The 25,632-nt window shown below is 41.1% G+C and overlaps 1 protein-coding gene across 1 annotated transcript in view; it reads right to left on the bottom strand.

The window, feature by feature from the left end:
- The window catches only part of IMMP2L (inner mitochondrial membrane peptidase subunit 2), a 1,177,970-nt gene that overhangs the window by 380,043 nt on the left and 772,295 nt on the right, over window positions 1-25,632 (bottom strand). The window contains exon 4 of the mRNA XM_040343819.1: window positions 1,687-1,752. Coding sequence (XP_040199753.1) covers window positions 1,687-1,752 — 66 coding nt within the window. The remainder of the gene's footprint in view (window positions 1-1,686; window positions 1,753-25,632) is intronic.

Here is a 25,632-nt window from a genome sequence, read left to right as displayed (position 1 = left end):
AAATACCTGAAATTCGGACGAAAACTAATGCACATGTCTAATACTAACATGATCCAAGAATCTTTCCATGATTATAACAACCCATTTGGGTTGGTCTGGGTTTTCTTATTTTTTTATTCAGAGGCATTCAAGGCATACATTCCATTCTTTGGATCCTATGTATTGCTATCTTTGTCTCTTTCTATGATTTCTCCCTTTGTTCCCTATTCACATTTCTTCCATATTATTTTAATTACGTACCCTGGTCCATAGTCCTATTAATCAGAGGGATAATATTTTTCCCCTTTATTCATACATGCACTCAGGATCATCTCTATTCTTTATTTTTAGCCTTTGTTCTTCAACTTTATCCTCATTTGGGTGTTTATATATATTTATATATGTGTACATATATTAAACTGCAGGTATACGGGTACATACAAATATACTATATCATGTTCCCACCCTTCATATAGAGATACTTTATGGGTATATTTTGTTGCTCCACTTACCTAGTCCCCATTTATACTAAAAACATTCCATATATATATATATATATATATATATATATATATATATATATATATATATATATATATATATATATAATTTTTAACAATTCGAATAATATTATTATTACTATTCCCCAATCGTGTTTGTTATATTCCTTAAAAATATATAATAATATATCCTTGAATATATAAGATTGCAACATGCTAACATGCCCTGATACTATACATAAGACCTGCGATTTAAATTACTGTGCATGATTTTTATCATTCATTCTTTAATATTTAACATTTAATATGTTTTATAATTCATTCACTATTTTGTGGACTTTAAGTTTTTTTTTACATTTTTCATTTGAGTTCTAAATCAAAGCCTCTTTTTTAACAACATAATATATTGTGTTTTACTTAATGCTAGTTCCCCCTATACACCCAGTTACTAAGGGGTTAATTGTAGTGTTCATTTAAACCCAGAGTACCAGAGTATAGCTTAGCAGGCTGATGAAGGAGGTAAGGCCCTCCCTCTGAAATGCATTCCAATTAGCTAGTTCCACTCCAGAATAGACAGTGTTCTGACAGCTCCCGTCACCGAGAGGTTCCCCTGGTGTCTTCTCGACTCTCTGCACATCCACCAGCAATGGAGGCTGCTACACGGTAGCCGCTGTACAGACCTGGATCCCTAGAGCCGATACCCAGCACTTCCCACATGCCTGTCTTTCTGAACACTGTGAGTGCATTATTTATGTTTTATTCATTGTTCTTACTCAATAAACAGTACCGCACTATTGGCATTTTTGACGCTTCTCTCTTACCCTCCCTTTTTGTTTTTACAGCGGCCGGGTCTCCCATCCCACCACCTCAACTGCTTCACCTCCTCCATGCAGTGTTTTACAGAGACTGTTTGAACTCATTTATCTACTAGTTTCTTTTTCCTCCAAGACTATTGTTTCACCTTCCTTTATAAGAAAATTACTTTCTAACTGGGTTAATATCACCAGAGTGTTTTTGCACTGGACTATATAACCCAGATGAACACCATACACAGTCCGATTTTTTTTTTTTATTCCATGCTTTCAACATGTGCAGTGCTGAGCATAACATTTAGTGTGTTATTTTTTATACATACAGTAAGAAACATGCCTGCAATACATATGACACATTTTTGAATAATAGAATCAATCTTTAGATTAAGACTTACTTTACAATATCTCCTTCCAGACCAATCACTCGTTTAATAATCTTCTGTTCAGGGTTCTTTGGAGACCTAAGAAAAAAAGGGATATGATTTTATTAGCAATGACTAATGACATGTTGGGCAAAATGAAGCAATGTTCCATATAACAGACAATACTCAAATAGCTTTTTCAGTCTACTGTTGACATTGTATCAGTCCGATTTTGGTGCCTTTGGTGTGATGTCCGATCATAACAAAGACAAATGTACACCACTACCTATTTAATTATTATATGTATGTTATCCTCTGATGATGATCATAGATTAAGGCATCATCACTGAAAAACTAGAGTCCAATTTAATTACAGAAATCAATTTCCTGTTAATATACGAACATATCCTTGCATTTCATAGAAACATTCAGCTGCTCTGAAGGTACATTTATAAATGTTTTATAAACTATACATAGCGGTAATAAATTAACTTCATATCATACTAATATCCAATTTAACATAATGTGCAAAGCCTTTCTATTGTTAGGCAACTAGATACCAGTAAACAATTGAAAATACAAAACTGAAAGGGACTTTCAGGCAAGAACAGTGAACAATGCCTTTTGATTTTCTGTTTGTCAGTAATTCAAATACTTGTTATATGTAACAGGACATATTTGACAGCATTAATGATGCTAATTCAGTGTTTGACCTGCTTACCGACTGTCCATTTGTCAGGCTGGATGTGAGAGAGGTGACATAGTAATTTACAATATCCACAAAGCTGATTCAGGAAACCAAACTGCTGAACCAGCATATAAAAGTGACATCTACCTTGCTGAAAAGTCATGTTTTACGTGCGTTTGCAGGTGCATGTGTGTGGTGCATTTTACTTGCGTTACTAATGAACACTATGTAATGTATATTTTGCTCTAAACCACATAGAAGATTCAGCAAGCAGAACTTCTTCCAAAGAACTGACATGTAAAGCAGCTAAAACATGTAGATGTGGTTGGGGACTAATTGATAATGATTTCTGCTAGTTATTTCTGCTAATGCACATCTGCGCTTCTTGGGTCAGTGCCATAAATAGAACATACCCTTCGTATTTCCAAAAGAACACCAGTATTTTCAGTGGTACAAAATATCTTAAGAAATGTAATTTTCTTTTTCTTTTTACACATCTGTGTAGTTTAATGATGACCATTAAAATTGCACTTTCCAAAGGCATCTCTTTGAATGACATATGATGTTTTAAATACCTTAAAGATAACCGCAACCTCCAAAGAGGTAAGATGTCACCGTTTCAATCACTAAGTTAAAACTATTGGGGCAAAAATATTTATTAAACTTGCAATATTACAGTCATGCAAACACTTGATGAGTATACTGTATGCAGAAAGCTTTGAGTTTATACAATACTCTTTATTGGCTAACTTAAGTTAGTAAAGATGCAAGCTTTTGATCACTTCAGGTTTTATACAATTCTGAAAATGGTTCTAAAATTCACATACATACAGTGTTAAGTCGGAGCAATGAAATATATAAATATAAATATTTTTAAAAATACAACTTTTTTTTGATAGACTTGACACTTTTGTAAAGGGTTAGGCTATAAAGATAGAGGTCAGAGTTTAGAAGTGTCTATCGTGGTAATAATCGCAGAGAAAGGTAGTTCAAGTACAAAATTCACCTTAAATTCAGAGTCCCTTTGAAATGTCCATATACCAGAGAAGCAATTAAAGACAACCAATAACAAAATACAGCTATTTTTCACAAAAACTTAAATAGTAATGATTATTGGGATGTAGGTATCTATAGTTATCACAGCAAAAGGGGGCTATTTTATTTTAAAGGTTCACTTTTGAATGTCTCAGCATTCATGCAAGCACAAGGAATAATATCCATAGGGCCAGATTCACAACGGACTTACGACGGCGTATGGGGTCATAAGTCTGAATATAAGCCGTCGTATCAATGCGCCTGATTCATAGAATCAGTTGCGCATAGATTTGGCCAAGATACGAGCGGTGTAAGTCTGCTACGCCATCGTATCTTGGGTGCTTATTTACGCTGGCCGCAAGGGGCGCTTCCGTGGATTTACGCGTTGAATATGTAAATTAGGTAGATATGCCGATTCACGAACATACTTGCGCCCGCTACGCCGTTTATGTTAGGCTTACATCCGGCGTAAAGTTACCCCTGCTATATGAGGCGCAGCCAATGCAAAGTATGGACGTCGGCAAGCGTATATTTTTACGTTGTTTACGCAAGTCGTACGTGAATGGGGCTGTGCATAGGTTACGTTCACGTCACAGGCAATGGGCCTGGCATATCTTATGGAGTAAATTTGACGTGATATTGAGCATGCGCGCGCATGCGCCGTTCGTTAGGCGCGTCATTTACGTGGGGTCACGATTCATTTACATACAACACGCCCCCTACCAGCCTATTTTGAAATAGGCAGGCTCACGCCGCCCAATTTACGCTACGCCGCCGCAACTTTAAGAACAAGTGCTTTGTGAATACTGCACTTACCCGTCCAAGTTGCGGAGGCGTAGCGTAAATAGGATACGCTACGCCCGCACAAAGATACACCAGGATACGTGAATCTGGCCCATATTGTTTGTAATAGGTGTGTAATATTTTCTTTCTTTTTTTTTATTTCTTTATTGCCTTTTACTGGGTAAATGTAACATTCCCTAACATTTAGATCTTAAAGGAAAATTTGTTATAAGAACACTTGATCATGAGAGTTACTAGTCACCCTTATGCCGTGTACATACGACCATGATGAGAAAAATGCAATTTTTTAAATTGGTCATTAAAAACGACCGTGTGTAGGCTCCAGAGCATTTTTCTTGTCGTTAAAAATGGGCAATGAAAAATTTAGAACATGCTCTAATTTTTCTCGTTGTTTTTCACGCCGTGAAAAACGGTCGTGTGTAGGCTTTAACGACGGGAAAAAAATGTGCATGCTCAAAAGCAAGTTATAAGACGGGAGCACTCGTTCTGGTAAAACTAGCATAGAGATAGCACATTCGTCGAGCTATAACAGACTGAAAAGCACGAAGACTGAAAAGCGCAAATCGTCTCTCACCAAACTTTTACTAACACGAAATGAGCAAAAGCAGCCCAAAGGGTGGCGCCATCTGAATGGAACTTCCCCTTTATAGTGCCGTCATACGTGTTGTACGTCACCGCACTTTGCTCGAGCATTTTTTTTTTCACGATTGTTTGTATGCAAGGCAGGCTTGACAAAAATCACGTTGAGAAAAACGTTGTTTTTTCCATGGCATTGAAAACGGTTGTGTGTACGCGGCATTAGAGAAAATAGCCTAACACTATAGGCTAAGAACATTCAAACAGCAGAACAAATACACATGAAGATTTCCTCATCCATAAACCAATATATTATTTATCAGAATGAAATTACACGTTGTTAGGTAATAAAAATTGTATATATTTTATCTGATATTTATTTCTCTTGGGAGGTCTAATGTGTCCTAATAGCATTATAGACCTTGTAAATTTGGCATGTTTGGTGCATGACTGATCAGTATCTTTTTATACCTTAAGCCTCGTACACGTACGGGTTTCCCGTCGCGAAAACTGCCATGAGAACTTTTGACCGGGAATCCCGGCTGTGTGTATGCCCTATCACAATTTTTCCAACAGGAAAACTGCCAGGAAAAAAAAGAGAACCAGCTCTCTTTTTTCCCGCCGGGAATCCCTATTTTTCATATGGGAAAAGACTACTAATTTTAGGTGTATAAATGTGGCCATACACTATACAATATGATTGTACAATCTCTGTACAATTTTCTTTAGATTTACCAAAACTATATAATAGCAGGCTCTTACACTACATTAGGAGTTTCCCGTGGGATTATTGCGACCCCAGGGAGTTTAGCATGTAGCCTAAGCCTATCTGAAGGGGGCACTGGGGAAGCCAGGCAAATGCATGCATGGAGAAATGTTGAGGATGCTGTAAAAACATGGGGCCAAATCCTCAAAAGGGATACGCAGGCGGAACTGCTGTTCAGCCTGCGTATCCCTGTGCCTATCTTTGGAACTGATCCTCAGAAGCAGTTTTCCAAAGATAGGCAGAAGATCTGACATCTGTAAGACACTTACACTGTCAGATCTTAGGATGCAGTACCGCATCCGCCGCTGGGGGCATTTTGCATAGAAATGCAGCTTTGCGTATGCAAATGAGGACTTACGGAGATCCACAAAGCTTTTCAGCTTTGTTTTTTCTGCGTAAGTTTACGTTTGCATATGTAAAATTAGGGCTGCTTTTACAAGGTGTAAACGGTTTACACCTTGTAAAAACAGACCTTTTTTTCGATCGCTGCGATTTTTTTTTAATTTTGAATTTTATTTTTCGGCGTGTAACTTTTTTTTTACCCGACGCAACTTTATTGTCCCGTCGCAATCCACAAAGCCCGGCGTAACGTAATTTCGCGCGCTGCCCGTCGGGAAAATGACATCACGAGCATGCGCAGTATGGCCGGCGCGGGAGCGCGCCTCATTTAAATTGTCATCGCCCCCTGGATAACAGGACCGCCTTGCGCCGGGAGAATTTAGGTTACACTGCGTGAAATTTCTAGGTAAGTGCTTTGTGGATCGGGCACTTAGGTAGAAATTTCCCGCCAGTGTAACTTAAATGGGAAAAATTAAGTTAGGCTAGGATTTTGAGGATTTGGCCCATAGTTTATGGGTGAAGGTGTGCCAATGAAGACAGCTGGTAAACTCTTTCCTGTGCCTTACTGGTTTATCTGTCCTACATCTAACGTCAGGATATGATGAAGCTTTCTAAGAAAAACAGAAAAGGCTAAGGTGAGGCCTTAGGGGAAAGAGACCGCTGCTCCAGATGAGTGCACTTCGGTGTTTTTTTTACTGGATTAAAGGCTTTTATTGTTTTTTACATTTATCGGATTGCGGCTGTCCATACCTTTTTGCTTCCATTTATGCTAAGGTGAGGCCTTATTCTCAAAGAAAATGTTTATTTTTCTGCGACCAAGGTACATTAATGGTATATTGATACATAGGGAACCGTACACCCCAAGCCCCCGTTTTACCTACCTGAGCCCCGAATCTCCCTGGGTGTGCTATCCCACGCTGCTTTCCCCAGCTCTTGTCGGCTCTTCATTGGATGATTGATAGCAGCGCAGCCATGGGCTCCTGCTGCTGTCAATCAAATCAATGACGTGAGATGCCAGGGATGAGGCCAAGTCATACACTTGGCGGCTATGACCGCCGAGTGTATCACATGCGAGCGTGCCTGCAAGGTAACCCCCTGGGGTGAAAGCTTCCCATAGCAGCCGTGGGACCCCAGAAAAGGATGTTCGGGGCCACAAAACAAACTGCACAGTGGAGGTAAGTATGACATGTAGGGATGAGCTCCCCCCTGTTCGGTTCGCACCAGAACTTGCGAACACACCAAATGTTTGTGTGAAAAAAGTCCTTTATTAATAAAAAAAAAAAAGAAAAAAATCCAGCAGTGATAATCCACTCATTCCCGGCTTCCTGCTCCAACGTTGTCTGTATCTAGCGATGGGTGTGGGTGAACTCCGATCCAGCGATGAGAAGATCCATCCATCCAGAGCGCAGCATCGCCGACCTCCTCTTACCGATGGACACAGCCCAGCGAATGACGCAACTGAAGCTGTGACATTTCTTATATAGGGGAGGCGGGGTCACCCGTCACGTGACCCCGCCCCCTCTGCTACGTCACTGGGTAAGCCCAGTCTTCCCCCTTCCTGGGCTTCCCCAGTGACGTAGCAGAGGGTGCGTCAGAGGGTGCGGGGTCTGATAATAGAATTCAGGGGGACCCCTATGCTATTTTTTTTTTTTTTTATGAATGAATTTGCTCTGAATTGCCAGAGCCGACAATTCATTATAGCCGCAAGTCCGGTTTTAAAAGACTTTTTTTCCTTTCAGAAATGACACTTTGTGCAGGGACAGTTCTATGTACGGGAAACATGCGCTATTTCACATGCTAACTTTACACCCCCCCTAGGTACGAAATTTAAAGTAATATTTCACTTTTATTGTTTCACTTTTAGCATTATTAAATTCACTTCTCCCGAATAAACGGACGTTTTTAAAACTATTTTTTGCATTGATACAGGTTTCCTGGGACAGGACCCAGGTCCCCAAACACTTTTTAGGACAATAACTTGCATATTAGCCTTTAACATTAACACTTTAGATTTCTCCCATAGACTTTAACAGGGTGTTCCGCGGCTTTTAGAATTTGCCGCGAACACCCCTAATTGTTCGCCGAACAGGCAATGTTCGAGTCGAACATGAGTTCGACTCGAAGCTCATCCCTAATGACGTTTGTTTAAAAAAAAAAAAAAAACTTTAGTATCTAGGTGTGTGGTTCGTGGCACCTTTCTCTATAGCAAGCTCTGCTGTGGCAAATACATTTTTTATCATGTCTCCCAAGACTTCTTGCTCTCCAGCTCGCTTGTTAAATCCTCCCATGCTCACCTCCAGAACTTCTCCAGAGCATTGCAGATCCTATGGAGCTCCCTACCCCAATCTGTCCAACTATCTCCTACTGCATTTTAGATGATTCATGAAAATAAATCTCTTCAGGGAAGCCTTTCCTGCCCCACCTAACAACTGAACTTTAATTTTCTCCATCAGCTCATCCCACACAGTTACTACCTTTTGTATCACCTGAACCTTGTTTGTAAGCTCTAACGAGCAGGGGGGGGGGGCTCTTATTCCTCCTGTATTGAATTGTTTTGACTGTACTGTTTGCCCTCATGTTGGAAAGTGTTGCACAAACATTTGGCACTATATAAATCCTGTATCATAATATTAATAACAATAATATACAGCTGTACAGTATGTTCAGCATAATATACAGGCTGTGGAAACTCAATTAAATATAAGATTCAATATTGAACAGAAATGTTTATTCACACAAAAAAATGAATCTCAGACAATGTATGTAAAGTTAAAATTAATTCAGATTTGGAGTTGCATGGCAAATTAATTGTTTTGCAGTTTTCATGGTCCTATTATGAAAGGTGAAATGTGGTACATTTATCTTTACTAGAGACAAACAAAGCAGAACAGAAACTATCTAAGTGCTGTGTTATATGTAAGCATTATACAAAAAAAAAATAGGAAAAAACAAACACGGGGGGTATAAGTCAGTCAATTAAACCTTTTCATGTAATTAAACATGAATTGAAAAACTATCAACAAAAATAGCCTTTCTCCAGACCTGTGATACACTTGACTGTCTTTTTAAATCCATCCATAAGCATTACCAGTTGATTAGCATGTAAACTATGTAAGCTAATTACTGACCTCAGTGTTAATTCACACTCACTCAGCAATAATTGTAATGACCTTCAATGAGCATCAACTTAAATCAGACTGGAGAATATTCAATCACTGAGTGGTCACTTTTTGCCGATAATAATATCGTACATTTTAAACTTTGATTTATAAAAGTCGCTCCAGGGAAACATTCGGATATAAATTATGCTCCTTCTAAAGGTCTTAATATAAGATTAGAAAAAGTAATTTAATGAAAGTGTTAAATTAAAGATTTCAGAGTAAAGCTCTTAAATGAATAGAGTTCATAGTAACTATCAAAGTAATGCTTAATAGGTGAGTATTTGTCAATTGATCATGCTATGAATTATACAGTATATATGTCCATCTATAACAGAAATGCATCCCACAAAAAATTGTACTTATTCCAAATATATTTAGGTCGACGGAAAGGCAAAACAGTAATGCCTTGGACACACGATGAGAATTTCAGATGAAAAAAGTCAGACGGAATTTTTTCATTGAATATTCCGACCATGTGGAGTTTAGAAATAGAACATGTTTTAGTTTTTTCTGATGAAAATTCCATTCGTCTGTGTGGAACTCCGATGGAGAAAAAAACATGCATGCTCAGAATCAAGTCGACGCATGCTCGAAAGCATTGAACTTCATTTTTCTCAGCTCATCGTAGTGTTTTACGTCACCGCATTTTGGACGGTCGGAATTTGGTCTGACAGTGTGTATGCAAGACAGCTTGAACGGAATTCCATCAGATTTTATCCCATCTGAAATTGTGTGTATAGGGCATAACACATATTTTTATTGTTTCTTCTCCATTGCTCTGTATTCAGTGCAAACACTGTCGACTAGTGGGTATCAACTGTCCTATGCACACAAGCTATGGACTCCAACAGGATGATGTCATGCTTTAGAGCAGTGGTTCTCAACTCCTGTCCTTAGGACTCACTAACAGGCCAGATATTAAGCATTACCTTTGGGAGATGCAGACTAGAATACTGCAAACACTGAGCAGCAAATTATATCGCTTGTGATGTATTTTAGTTATCTTGCAAACCTGGCCTGTTAATGGGTCCTGAGAACAGGAGTTGGGAAACACTGCACTACGGGAACATTGTCAGCTGTTCACAGAGCAACATTTGCTGGAGCTTTGCGGTCACGCGACCACAATGAAAATGTGTGCAGTGAATAGATGTCAGAGTGGTTTGCCTTCTACTTTAGAAGATATTTATAAAAGGCTGAAACTGATATTTCACTTTTTTGTGAGAAATATTAATTCTGACACTTTTACATACTTAAAACCCCACCCAATTTATTTTCTCTTTCACTAGAAGTTGTCATCTTTCTCTGGGTCTTTCACATCTTCGTTCTAAAGAAAAAATGAAGGCGGTCATTGCTGAGCAACTTGTATAATTCCTAATTCCCTGGATGTCATTCTGATCTTCTGGCTTCAATAGTTTTAGTATTATTGACCTACTGTGTTTCCCCAAAAATAAGACCTACTGTGATTTTCGGGGAAGGCTGCAATATAAGTCCTACCCCCAAAATAAGCCCTAATTTAAAGTGGTTGTGGTATCCTGGAGTGCACTGTATTCCAGTATTGTATGGTGTGGACTGTGTTTTGTGTTTCTGTGATCAATTTGTGCCAGGTACACTGACCTCCCACTGCTCTCCTCTTTCCTTCTGCCACCTGTCAGCAGGGGGTCTCGGGAGGCGAGCTTCAGCAGGCCATGGGAGCACAGAGAAGCGTTCAGCGGATCTCCTGCTGCTCTCCTCTTCTCTTCTCTTCTACCAGCGGGGGATCTCAGTCCCCCCTCCCTCTGCAGTGCTCATAGCAGGGAGGAGTGCTCTGGCGGGTCATGGGAGCAGAGTTATAAGAGGGTGTTTGGTGCAGGTGGATTGCAGGGACATGCACAGTTTTCATTGTGTAGTGCAGTGCATTGTGGAGTTTACAACCACTTTTACTCAGTTCCACTGATCACTGGGAATTCTTGACAGGCAGGGAGGGAGATGAGGAGAGAAGACAGCACATGACAAGCCCTACACCAAAAATAAGCCCTACTGGGTCTTTTGTTGCCAAAATTAATGTAAGACCTGGGCTTATTTTCGGGGAAACGCAGTAGAATAAGGTATAAACTTGTTCAATGACTGATAGCATTAATCAAGAATATCAGCTTTGCAGGCAGTTAACTAATACCTTCAAAACAGAGTTCAGTAATGGCAGGCTCCATATTTCTTTCAGTATAGGTTATCTATAACATTACAATGTCTTGTGTGGAAAATGTATTTATAAAATAGGGAAAATTAAAACCAAACGGCATTTTGCCTATCTTGTAAGCAGTTAATCAAGTACCAGGAAAGATCATTTAGATTCCAAATTCAGACTGCATTAAAATATCTACAATATTATTATATAACATAAGAGCTTGTACTAATAATGGTACTGTGTACAATTTGTATGACCTTCCATGTGCATATTTTAACCCAAGAACTGCAAATGTTAATGGTAAATTTCCTGAGTTCAATTCAACGTTCAAATCAGAGCTGTGTGTGCACACCTCAAGAACTAATGCCGCGTACACACGATCGGTTTGTCTGATGAAAAATGGTCTGATGGACCGTTTTCATCAGACTAACCAATCGTGTGTGGGCCCCATCGGTTTTCCAACCATCGGTTATAAAAATATGAACTTGTTTTAAAATTATCTGATGGTTAACCACTTAAGGACCACCTAATGACGATATACGTCGGCAGAATGGCACCGTTGGGCAGAATCACGTACCTGTACGTGATTGTATAAAGCCCAGCGGTGGGTCGCGGGCACGCACCCGCGGCGCGCTCCCACGACCCGGTCCGAAGCTCCGTGACCTCGGCCGCGGGACTCGTGGACCCGATCGCCGCTACAGTCCCGCGATCGGTCCCCGGAGCTGAAGAACGGGGGAGAGACGCGTGTAAACACGGCTTCCCCGTTCTTCACTGTGGCGCTGTCATCGATTGTGTGTTCCCTAATATGAGGACGCACAATCAATGACATCAGACCTACAGCCACACCCCCTACAGTTGTAAACACACTTCAGGGAACACATAACCCCTTCAGCGCCCCCTTGTGGTTAACTCCCAAACTGCAACTGTAATTTTCACAATAAACAATGCATTTTAAATGCAATTTTTGCTGTGAAAATTACAATGGTCCCAAAAATGTGTCAAAATTGTCCGAAGTGTCCGGCATAATGTCGCAGTCACGAAAAAAATCGCTGATCGCCGCCATTAGTAGTAAAAAAATTTTTTTTATAAAAATGCAATAAAACTATCCCCTATTTTGTAAACGCTATAAATTTTGCGCAAACCAATCGATAAATGCTTATTGCGATTTTTTTTTCTCCAAAAATGGGTAGAAGAATACGTATCGGCCTAAACTGAGTAAAACATTTTTTTATATATGTTTTTGGGGGATATTTATTATAGCAAAAACTAAAAAATATTGCATTTTTTTCAAAATTGTCGCTCCATTTTTGTTTATAGCGCAAAAAATAAAAACTGCAGAGGTGATCAAATACCACTAAAAGAAAGCTCTATTTGTGGGAAAAAAAGGACGCCAATTTTGTTTGGGAGCCACGTCGCACGACCGCGCAATTGTCAGTTAAAGCGACGCAGTGCCGAATCGCAAAAAGGGGCCTGGTCTTTTACCTGCATTTTGGTCCGGGTCTTAAGTGGTTAACTAACCAATAGAAAAACAACGATCGTCTGTAGGTATGTCCATTGGTTCAAAATCCATGCATGCTCAGACTAAATTAGGGGACGGGAGCGCTCGTTCTGGTAAAACTAGCGTTCGTTATGGAGATAGCACATTCATCATGCTGTAACAGACAGAAAAGCGCGAATCGTCTTTTACTAACACAAAATCAGCTAAAGCAGCCCCAAGGGTGGCGCCATTGGATTTGAACTTCCCCTTTATAGTGCCGTCGTACGTGGTTTACATGACCGCGTTCTGACACGATCGTTTTTTTAACCGATGGTGTGTAGGCAGGACTGATCATCAGTCAGCTTCATCGGATAACTGATGGAAAAATCCATCGGATGGACCGATCGTGTGTACAGGGCATAATTGTTTTAAGGGTTGTGCGAACATGGACCTACATATGGAACTGATGACTAATTTTATGCTGATTTACACTGTTGTCTCTGACCATCTACAGTGGGATCCTTATGTAATAGTATTGCCTACCCAGGATTTTTTTTGCTGTTACTGTTGTTTATAGGTCACATACACATGTTTAATGAAAATAAGCAGCATTTTGCTCTGAATTTGCATAAAAACTTCTTTAATGTTACAATTTGCATGCCTGGTAATGCATGTATGGTGTTTAAGTGTAAATGTACTTTACTGGCCAGAATATCAATTCATTCTGACCACTGGAATACATTTACATGTGTATGCATATATTTATGCGCGTTTAGACGAGTTTATGCGCGTATGCATGTTTTTCTGATCAAATGCTCTTCTCAGAATTCGGCATTGGTGTTTTTTCTCCTGCCTGTAAATTCTCCTCTTCAAATACCTCTGTAAATGCCTGTATGTACAAGGCCATGTAGGCTACCAAACTTTAGGCCCCCTTCACACAGCCATAAAAAAAAAAAAAACACATTTACAAGTGTTTTTTATTTACAGATCTGAACACAACCACGTTGCTTGCAATGAAGGCATTCACAGAGGTGCAGAAACGTGCACTGCTTTCAGATCCGTAACACAAAATCCAAAAACCTGTATCTGAGGACATATGTATACATGTATGCCAGATACAGATATTGGAAGAAATAAAGGACAGTTTTGCGAAAATATTTAATGATCATTACATGGGAACTTTTGTGCTAGAAAAAAAACACAGAAAAAGATCAGTAAAATGTTGACGCCCATGTGAATGTAGCCTTACAGGCATAAAAAAAAAAAAAGCTGAACACCTGTATACGTGGTATTTAAGCTCTGTGTGAATAAAGCCATTAAGTTAAAGCACAATTCAAGGTTGGGCCCACCCCATCATGCATTCAATTTTTAGAAGTTTATACATTTTCTCCAGGAGTCATGAGTTACATGATGATGAGGGAGTGCCATTCTCTGCTGAACCATTTGGTGAGCCTAGGCTAATATGATGATAGCCTGGCCTCATGGGGTGGCAACATAATTTAACCTGGAAATGGACCGGCAGTAAAAAGGACAGGAAGATGCATAGGGCAGCGCTGGAGCATGTAGAAGGGTTGTGAAATATTTTTTTTGGTATGGGCAAAGGAAGCGAGAGAGTTTAAGTTTATTGCCATTTTATATTGTAAAATATAGGAGTTACAGAGGTCATCTTGGAGCTTTCAGGATTTAGCTTAAAAAAAAAATATTTAAATAAAATTATATTCCCTTATTTAGTAGAAAGGCCTTTTTTTTTTACTTTGTGTGGACTACTCAGCCTCAATAATTCATAATTTAAATAAGTAGAAAACTTCACTGTAGCAAATACATCTTGTTTGCCCTATTGTAATTCATCATGGTAGTGCTTCCACTGGTGCAAAAAGGGGAAGAACATAACTGAGCTGAACCCCAATCTTTGGACTTTTTGTAGTTACTGTCCTTGCTATGCCATGATAGAACAAAATTTCACGGAAAGTTTTCCACATTTAGTGTATTAAAAATAAAAAACATGACTATCAAATTTTACTACTCACCTGATAGCAGCTATTCAAAATGATTCCTCCTAAATGTCCCGTTCATGATTCCAAGCTTAATTCATTGATATTCAAAAGCACCACTCCAAGCAATTAAATTGTTAGTCCAGATAACGTCAACAAGACAATCAATTATATATTAGGGATTAGAACAGTTTCACCTGGTGAACGGGATCATGTTCAAATTGTGATTAAAATGCTCAATGGTATGCTGGAAACCATAGGAAAAAAATCTTCTTTGATGGTCTTGAAAAAGTGTCATTGATGATATGGTACCAACTTGCCATAAAAAAGAAAGCTAGTACTCAAAATGCAGATCTGATAGGATCCAATTAAATAAAAGTAATACCAATTAAAATTACACGGTTTCTAGTTATCCAATTCTCATATAATTACAAACACCACTATAAAAATATTCTTAATTACAAATAATTAATAGGGAAAAACTGAGAGACCATAACATGTTGCTATTATTCAGAAGTAAATTTAATGTCAACTCAATCTAACCTTCCAATTGACTAACTTTCAAAGTACATTAAGAAACTGCTTAAAATGCAGATTAAGTAAGCTGAGTAGATATGTGAACTTGACCTTATTGTTGTTAACAGGAAAACTATTTGCTGTTTTAAACTATCTATTTAACCTTTTCTGTAGATTTTTCCTTTTTTTGTCCTAGTGCAAAACTCTGGATAACCAGCAGAAATGTTCATACACCATTTGACCTGCCACAAGATTTTTGATTCTGTTCACCCAGTCTTATGATTTACACACATTTGTCTTACAGCACAACAAGCTAGGTAAGTTACTGGTTGCCTGGTTCAGCAATGCAGATCCTGACTCACTCGCTGTTAAACAATGAATCAGTATAATCCTTTCTGTTGAAATAATGAGCAGGGAGCTGACCCAGGCATCTGGCAGATGTGTGTACCACATGGCTAGCCAAAATTTAAAATCCTTTATTAAGTAAAGCAGGCACTAAGCATATGCAGTAGGCAGTAAACATATGTATTTTAAATGTCCAACTTGCCTGGAATTCAACTTTAATTACTGTACTGCTTTTGTACTAGATATTCATTTGCATTTTGCAATGTGCCAATGCCTCCTCATTGATCTTAATTGTGTAAAGTAGGAATATTGCTCTGTATACTTGTTCCAGATATGTGTCTCATAATATATTGAAGCCAACCAGCCTTGGAACAAAAAGTAGACTGTGATTCTATGAAAAGTGGAAAAAGCTTAGACATATTGGCTGCGATATAACTTTTTCAACTTTTTTTTTTCCATTTTTGAAGTAATATACTTGGCTATACCCAATGCAAAGGTTGCAGAAATCCCAAAAGTAGTATCTCGCTTTAATCTACTGGGGTCCTCCTAGTAACGCTCAGCTAAGTATAGCTTTGGTCAATTATTGGCCCACTTCATCGTTCAGAACGAATTTTGCTTTTAAGTAGAATGCTATGTTTCATGCACTCTGCCTGACAAACCAGCAGTGAAAGTGGTATTTAGCAGTTTTTTTCATTCTATGTCACATACTGTATAGCAACCCCACAGTTAGCACACTGCATGGCTTTCAGACACCTCTGACCAGAGTTTTTGTAGAAATCAGAAATTAAATTCCGTGGAATAGTGAATAATGTTTTTATTAGCAAATACACATAAGTTGTAAAAAATCGAATCAATATATAATAATATCACATTTGGTGTCCTGTGAGATTATAATACTGTGAGATCATCATGAGGTCATCATACATCATGTAATTGTCTAGCAGGACTGTCCCTTATTGTAAACTCTTTTCATTTTTCATAATTTATTCTTTATTAAAGAGGAAGAAACAAAGGCTCCAAACATTATAACATACACATCTTAGATACTATTAACTTCATTATTTGATTATTTGATTTGATTCCTATCCAACAAACTAAGGCTATTTTATTAACATATTAGTCTTAATATCTTATCCCTCTCAGTCATGAACGCTTGTGTGGACGTAACCCTCTCCCAGATTCATAGTCCTAGAGTTACACCTCATTTGGGGTATCTCTGTGTAGTAGTAAGAATACTGAACCTTCTCCTCTCTCCTCCCTTCCCGTTTTCCTTTCTCTTTCTCAAAAAACCCAAGACCACCCCCCCAAAAAAAAAACCTCCTCCCCTCACCAGGAAGGAAAAATAATCAATCCATTACCTCCTCTCCTTCATCCCCAATAGCCAGCAAGTAGGGTTGCACCCACACAAGGAGACAGACTAAATTAAATAGGACAATTCCCTCTATCCTCAACTAGATGGATTCACATCAATGAGATTCCTTCCCTCTTCTGAGTTAATAAAAAAGTTCCATGGAGCCCAGATTTTATCATATATCTCTCGCTTCTGCCTAGCTGTCCAAACCAGCTCTTCCAATCTATTCAATTCTACCACCTTTCTCAGCCATAACCCCACTGTAAACTCTTTTTAAATAAACGTATTGCACGATTATTGCGCTATTGCGTTTTCCTTTAGGGATTTTCCTGCTGCTGCAATTGGATAAGAGAGACCAAGGATGTGAATGCTGGGCGCATACCTTCCCTTGAGATACTAAATCTGTGAGGGTCCTGGTGGCCCAAAAGTCCGCTGGTGAGTGGCCCCTCTTTTACTAGGTGGTGAATCACATATTTTAATCAGAGCACTTATAGGTGAAAAGAGCATTTAACACAAGAGTACATGTGGTGACAGCAAGTATTTGAATAATGTATGTTGTATTTATGAAGCACAGGACATTACACATTTTTTTTTGTTGTTTTGTGTTGTTTTTACAATTACTGGACTTTCATTTGCTGCTAAATTGCTTGCAGGAATTGTTTGCACCAAATATAGTGGTTAATTAACCATTTGTAAATAACGGGCCTGATTCTCAAAAGAGATACGCAGACTTAACTGCTGTTCAGTCTGTGCCTAACTTTGGAAACGATTCTCAAAAGGCTTTTTCCAAAGTTAGGCAGAAAATCTGACATGTGTAAGACACTTACACGGTCAGATTTTAGGATGCAGTACCGCATCCGCCATTGGGGGCATTTCTCATTGAAATGCAGCTTTGCGTATGCAAATGAGGACTTAAGCAGATTTTCAAAGCATTTCATCACTGTGATTTCTGCGTAAGTTCCGAATTTGCCTGCGCAAAACTAGGGCTGGTTTTATAATGTGTAAAGTTAGTCACACATTGTAAAGGCCCATTCCAGCGACGGCATTTGGTATGCATTCCCGAGGGAGAACTCCACGACAATTTTTAAATTCAAAACCGGCATGGGTTCCCCCCCCCGGAGCATACCAGGCCCTTAGGTCTGGTATGGGTTGTAAGGAGACCCCCCCCTACGCCGAAAAATCGACGTAGGGGGTCCCCCTACAATCCATACCAGACCCGTATCCAAAGCACGCTACCCGGCTGGTCAGGAATGGGAGTGGGGACGAGCGAGCGCCCCCCCCCTCCTGAGCCGTGCCAGGCCGCATGCCCTCAACATGGGGGGGTTGGGTGCTCTGGGGCAGGGGGGCGCACTGCGGGCCCCCCCACCCCAGAGCACCCTGTCCCCATGTTGATGAGGACAGGACCTCTTCCCGACAACCCTTGCCGTTGGTTGTCGGGGTCTGCGGGCGGGGGCTTATCGGAATCTGGGAGTCCCCTCAAATAAGGGGGCCCCCAGATACCGGCCCCCCACCCTAAGTGAATGGATATGGGGTACATCGTACCCCTATCCATTCACCTGGAGGCAAAAAGTAAAAGTTAGTAAACACACAACACAAGGGTTTTTAAAATAATTTATTATTCTGCTCCGGATGCCCCCCCTGTCTTCTTTATTAGCTCTATTACCAGGGGGGGCTTCTTCTTCCACTCTCCGGGGGTCTTCCACTCTCCGGGGGTCTTCTTCCACTCTCCGGGGGGGGTTTCTTCTTCCGCTCTCCGGGGGGGGACTTCTCCGCTCTCCGGGGGTCTTCTTCCATCTTCTCCCCTCTTCCGCTGTTGACTCGGCGAGCCCTGGTTCTTCTCCAGCTGTCCGGTGCCTTCTTCTTCAGCGCTGGCTGCCTGCTATCTTTGTGTGTTAGCTCAATTTCTAACAGGCAGCCGGCGCGGTCTTCTGTGACGTCAGGTTCTTCTTCTCCCCTCTTCCGATGTTGCCTCGTCGCCTGTTGTCACTGCAATGATGGAAGCGCGCCTTGTATCCCATTTATATAGGCATCATCGTCCCATCATGCTCCGGCAGGTACCCACGTGGTGGGTGCCTACCCACGTGCACCCACCACGTGGGTACCTACCGGAGCATGATGGGACGGTGATGCCTATATAAATGGGATGCAAGGCGCGCTTCCATCATTACAGCGACAACAGGCGACGAGGCAACATCGGAAGAGGGGAGAAGAACAGAAGAGAAGACCCTGACGTCACAGAAGACCGCGCCGGCTGCCTGTTACTAATTGAGCTAACACACAAAGATGGCAGGCAGCCAGCGCTGAAGAAGAAGGCACCGGACATCTGCAGAAGAACCGGGATTCGCCGAGTCAACAGCGGAAGAGGGGAGAAGATGGAAGAAGACCCCCGGAGAGCGGAGAAGCCCCCCCCGGAGAGCAGAAGAAGAAACCCCCCCCGGAGAGTGGAAGAAGACCCCCGGAGAGTGGAAGAAGAAGCCCCCCCTGGTAATAGAGCTAATAAAGAAGACAGGGGGGCCTCCGGAGCAGAATAATAAATTATTTTAAAAACCCTTGTGTTGTGTGTTTACTAACTTTTACTTTTTGCCTCCAGGTGAATGAATAGGGGTACGATGTACCCCATATCCATTCACTTAGGGTGGGGGGCCGGTATCTGGGGACCCCCTTATTAAAGGGGACTCCCAGATTCCGATAAGCCCCCGCCCGCAGACCCCGACAACCAACAGCAAGGGTTGTCGGGAAGAGGTCCTGTCCTCATCAACATGGGGACAGGGTGCTCTGGGGTGGGGGGCCCGCAGTGCGCCCCCCTGCCCCAGAGCACCCAACCCCCCCATGTTGAGGGCATGCGGCCTGGCACGGCTCAGGAGGGAGGGGGGGCGCTCGCTCGTCCCCACTCCCTTCCTGACCGGCCGGGTAGCGTGCTTTGGATACGGGTCTGGTATGGATTGTAGGGGGACCCCCTACGTCGATTTTTCGGCGTGGGGGGGTCTCCTTACAACCCATACCAGACCTAAGGGCCTGGTATGCTCCTGGGGGGGGGAACCCATGCCGGGTTTTTTCTTTGAAAATTGGCATGGAGTTCTCCCTCTCAGGAATGCATGCTGAGCGACGCTGTCATTTTTTTTTAAATTATTTGTTTTCCCGGCGCGTCTTTTTTTTTTCACCCGTCGCAACTTTAGTGTCCCGTCGAAATTCTCAAAGCCGCCCGGCGTTAATTACGTTCGCGCACTGCACGTCGGGAAAATGACGTCACACGCATGCGCAGTACGGCCGGCGCGGGAGCGCGCCTCATTTAAATTTTAAACGCCCCCAGGAGAGGAGGACCGCCTTACGACGGCGGCACTTAAGTTACACGGCCTGAAATTTCTAGGTAAGTGCTTTGACGATCGGGCACTTAGGTAGAGATTTTAAGTCAGTGTAACTTAACTGCTGAAATTTAAGTTAGGCTACGTTTTTGGGAATTTGGCCCAAAGAGTTGTATTTAACATGAACACAGGTTATATAAGCTAGCACCTTAACACAGGGTACACTCATGTCTCTTACATCAGTTTGTCACAAACTCACATAAAAAGCAATGTAAGTAACAGGAGGGATTGGTCCAAGAGTTAAAAATCAGAAGATAGAATTTTGAAACCGTTATGTTGAATTGTTTTCATTACATACACACATAGGCTACCTCGTGTAGTAGGTGCTAGATAAATGTTTTGCTTTGTACTCACATGTATTAATCCAAAATTGTAATAAAGTCACATTTTTTATAAATGTTTGCCTTATACTTTTAACCTGGCGGTATGATTCTGTCTGGAATTACGTACCAAAAGCGGTACAATTATTTTGCAAGGAAATTTGGCATTTTATACTGTAGGCCTGTAATTTTTAGAAATAACTCACTTAAATCTGACCAAGCAAGAGTCTTGTAGGCATCCCGGGTATGATTTTTTTTTTAAAACAAAATTATAAATTATAATATAATAAATAATTATAACAAATAATAATATAATTATAATAAAAATTATTCAATAATGTAATCAACTCAAAATCACTGAAATTTGCTCAGTTGCAGAATTGTCGCTGTCATTATTTTTTTTTTTATGACGAATTTCCCCACAAATCGCTATCGCACAATTCTGCAAGTGATTATAATTTATTATCGCTGTTTTCTAGCTGATCTAAAACCATTTTTGACATAAAGGGACACTTTTGGACAATCTACAGTTTTTAGGCAGAAATGACATTTTTTATTTTATAAAAGTACATGCAGGGCACTGGGCAGACCACTAGGGACAAGGGGGGTGTGTATTTTTTACATACAGTACTGTAATCTATAAGATTACAGTATACTGTATGTAAAGTGTTTGTTTACTTTTTTGAATTTGGCGCCGTTCTCCGCTCCCGTGCGTCGTAACGTCGCAGAGAACGGAGATCGGCGGCACACGGGGACACTGTGAATCGAGCGAGGAGGACCCGCTCGCTCACACAGCGGGGAGGCATCGCTGGATCCAGGGACAACTTGCCTGTGGATCCAGCAAAAGGTAAGCCGCGCCGCTGCACACTCTGCACGTCCACCCCGAGCGTGACTCGGGGATACCGATCCTAACATTGGAAACCTACCCCGAGTCACGCTCGGGTTTACCGCTAAGGGGGTTAAGCCATTGTCATGACCCACCACCAAAAAAAACTGCAAAATAAATTCTCCTACTCCTGATGATTGTGGTGATACCACATATGTGTGTGATTTCTTATTTGTAGTAGGGCCTAGAGACAATAGTACACATTTTGTTTGATTAGATTTTTTTTTCTACTTAAAGCGGTTGTATAACCTCATATACAACTTGCACCTGCAGGTAAGCCTACTGTACATTAAGGCTTACCTGTAGGTGCTTGCAATATCTCCTTAACCTACATGGTTAAGGAGATATTTGCATAAAATCGGGCACCGATGTCTACCGCGCATGTGTGCCATAGACAACAGCGCAGGAGTGACGTCATCGCTTCTCCGGCCAGTCACTCCGGGTAGCATGGCGGCCGCGGAGGAGAGAAATGAGGGTCAGTGCGGGTTCTTCGATCTAAGGTAAGTAATTGATAATGAGCTAGTATTCTAGTCATACTAGCTCATTATGCCTTTGCCTTGCAGGTTTTATTTTATTTTTTATTTTTTGGGGGGCATACAACCGCTTTAAACACACTGGCACTAAATATTAAACCTTTTTTTCTTACCTAAAACACACTGCCACTAACTGACAAACTGCCGCTAAATGACACTTACACTGACACTTACACTAATTGCCACTAACACTCGCACCTACATTGACACTAACACTCACTAAACTAAATCAAGCCCTGAACTTTTTAATCTTTAACCACTTCCCGCCCGGTCAATAGTATATTGACGTCCGGGAAGTGGTTCTGAAATCCTGACTGGACGTCTATTGACGTCCTGCAGGATAACAGCCGTCGCGCTCCTGTGGGGGCGCGCAACGCGGCGATCGGTGATGCGGGGAGGCTCTTTACCACGTGATCAGCCATGTCCAATCACCGCTGATCACGATGTAAACAGGAAGAGCCGTTGATCGGCTCTTCCTCACTCGCGTCTGACAGACGCGAGTAGAGGGGAGACGATCAGCGGCTCTCCTGACAGGGGGGTTCACGCTGATTGTTTATCAGCGGAGCCCCCCCTCGGATCCCGACACTGGACCACCAGGGAAGCCACCATGGCACTATAAAAACAATAAAAAACAAACAAAACAGTAAAAAAAGAGCATAATAAATGCCAATCAGTGCCCACAAATGGGCACTGACTGGAGTGATGCCCAGCAATGCCATCAGTGCCACCCATCAGTGTCCATCAGTGCCACCCCTTAGTGTCCATCAGTGCCACCTCTCAGTGCCCATCTATGCCCAGTTCTAACCTATCAGTGCCCATATGTGCCACCCATAAGTACCCATCAGTGCCTCTCATGAGTGCCCATCAGTGCCACTTATAAGTGCCCATGAGTGCCGCCTATGAGTGCCCATCAGTGCCGCATAACAGTGCCGCCTATGAGTATCCATCAGTGCCACCTCATCGGTGCCCATCAGTGCCACCTCATCGGTGCCCATCAGTGCCACCATATCAGTGCCCGTAATTGAAAAAGAAAACTTACTTATTTACAAAAAAATTAAAATCGTAGAGGTGATCAAATACCACCAAAAGAAAGCTATATTTGTGGGAACAAAATGATAAAAAATGTGTTTGGGTACAGTGTAGCATGACTGCGCAATTGTTATTCAGCTGAAAATTAGATTGGGCAGGAAGGTGCGCAAGTGCCTGGTATGGAAGTGGTTAATTGTTTTTTTTTTTTTTTTACAGTGCACAGTGAAATTGTGTTTATCCTCTTCACAGAGAAAATATAACATTGGGCAGGCCACAGATTGAATAATCACTGTTAGGGTTGTACCGATACCACTTTTTTAAGACTGAGTACAAGTACCGATACTTTTTTTCAAGTACTCACCGATACTTTTTTTTATCTCATGTGACAGCAGCACATGGGTCAGTATTTTTTTTTTTTTTTATCTTTAACAATTTGTTTTTAATTTTTTACAATATTTGTTTTTACATTTTTTTTATTTATAATGCTTTCTTTTTTTTTAAGGGGGGGGGGTGGGGGGGTGGACCGTGTCAGTGTGTTTTTTTCTTTTATTTTTTTATTATTTTCTACAATAATTTTTTTTTTTATTCTTGTTTTCTTTTTTTTTCAGCCCTGTTGGGGGGCTATGGTGAGATATCAGGGGTCTTAACAGACCTCTGACATCTCCCCTTTGAGACAGAGAAAGGGACTAGGGACACATGTTCCCCTGTCCCTTTGTCAGCAGCATCAGCGTCTTCTCTTCATTCATAAACTGAAACATTGTAATCACAGTTTACGATGTTTCAGTTATGTGAATGGACCGAGCCAGTGCTCACTGACTCTGTCCATTCGGAGCAGTAAGGAGCTGGATTTACCGGCTCCTACCCCGCTCTCCATCCTGAAAGTTCCAGGGGGTGGAGGAGAAGCACGGAAGGGGAGAGAAACATGGCGGAATACACAGCGGGAATACACGGCGGGATACGTACTCGGGCAAATGCTTGGTATCGGTCCTGAAACTGATACTAGTATCGGTATCGGGACAACCCTAATCACTGTGATAGCCAATAAGAGGCGATCAGCCAATCAGCAATCGTGATCAGGATCCGGCACCCCCAGGTCACGAACAGCCCAGGCTCCGTGATGGGAGCCAGTGAGCAAGTGCACTTTAAGCACAAACACAAGAATACATATATAGTGCACCCAAGTTTAAAGCCCACTGTATATACTGTATATAATTTAGACTTTTTCCATCACTTTAAAAATGGACATACTTAATACAGGCCCAATCAAGGACAAGAAAAGGCCAGTAGAAAACAAAGAGGAACTTGAGGGGGGAGGAGAGTTCAGTCTAAAAAGGAAAAAGATGTGAAGGGGATTGTATTTTCAATTTGAGTACCCAAACCCTGCCAAAATCAGAGACAGAATTATTGAGCAAAGGTTTGAAATTTGCACCCCCCAAAAAATGTGTAGTTCCAAACGTATATGGACATACATAAATATGTGCACAAAATCAACATCAAGAGACATTTTACTTCTATTCCAGTCAGATATAGTGATGGTGGACCTATTCAACAAGGGTACCAACACTATGGATTGACTAATGCATATTTATTTAACCCACCTGGGGGCTTGGCCCCCTCATTTTTAGAGATGTCCTGAGAGATTTGGAGTCTATGAAAATTACCAACTGTAGCATGAGTAGGGACCTTGAAGATGCAATAATAAGAATTTAGTCATCCGCCCCACCAATAAGGGGGGTGGGGTTGTTGTTCTTGATAGCAAAGATTACCTCCAGAAAATGCATAAGATCGTTGGAGACCAGGACACTTATACCCTCCTACCGGGTAATCCAGTTATTAAGTATAAAAACACACTGGAAGGGCTGGTCCAAAAGGGATATGATCTCATTATTCTCGATGATGATAATCAAGCCTGGTTAGGGAATTATCCAGGCTTGAAATGGCCTGGATCCATATGGTATGTAGCTACACCCCACATGGTCTCAATGTAGACATACAGTAGATGTCAATGCTTTTATCAATAATGCTTGATGTGGCAGTTTTTGCAGATGTGAACCAGCTCTGAGATCCCAGCTGACCTAGTTGGCATTTGGGAAGTATGACCATCATTTTATTTTAAGAATGCTTGGCAGGTGTAATTGGATACCATCATATCTAGCGGGGTAATAACTCTGCTAGTTATGACCCACAGGGGAACTACCGTATTGTGGTGGGCACTTATGTTTTTCGTGGCCACCTAGTGAGTGCTTCACCCCACATGGGGTTAACTGGAACATGTATATTTAATCAAACATTATACATGTAGGCCTGTCAGATTTGATACGCCCTCTTGTAGATACATGCTAATCTCAACCAACTTTAAGCCAGTCGATTGAGTAGAGAATTGTATTCTCCCTTTACTCATCACTCTCCTTTTAGAATAATATTTTAGTTTTTTAGTTGCAAAATTGTAATACAAGCCATTTCAGTGTTTTTTTCAATATAGATTTGTGGTTCTGGCAAGATAGGAAAATATGTTATATATAGATTGACCGCTAGGTTGGTCTTCATACATGCACTATACGATAGATGTATATGGGTGCAAACCTTCATTGGCCAGTTGGCCACATATCAACATTTCCTGATTCGCTGCATGTTTACCA

The sequence above is a fragment of the Rana temporaria genome, chromosome 3, assembly GCF_905171775.1.
Source record: "Rana temporaria chromosome 3, aRanTem1.1, whole genome shotgun sequence".
NCBI classification, from domain to species: domain Eukaryota; kingdom Metazoa; phylum Chordata; class Amphibia; order Anura; family Ranidae; genus Rana; species Rana temporaria.
Note: the sequence above shows the minus strand (reverse complement) of the source record. Positions and strands in the feature narration are given on the sequence as shown.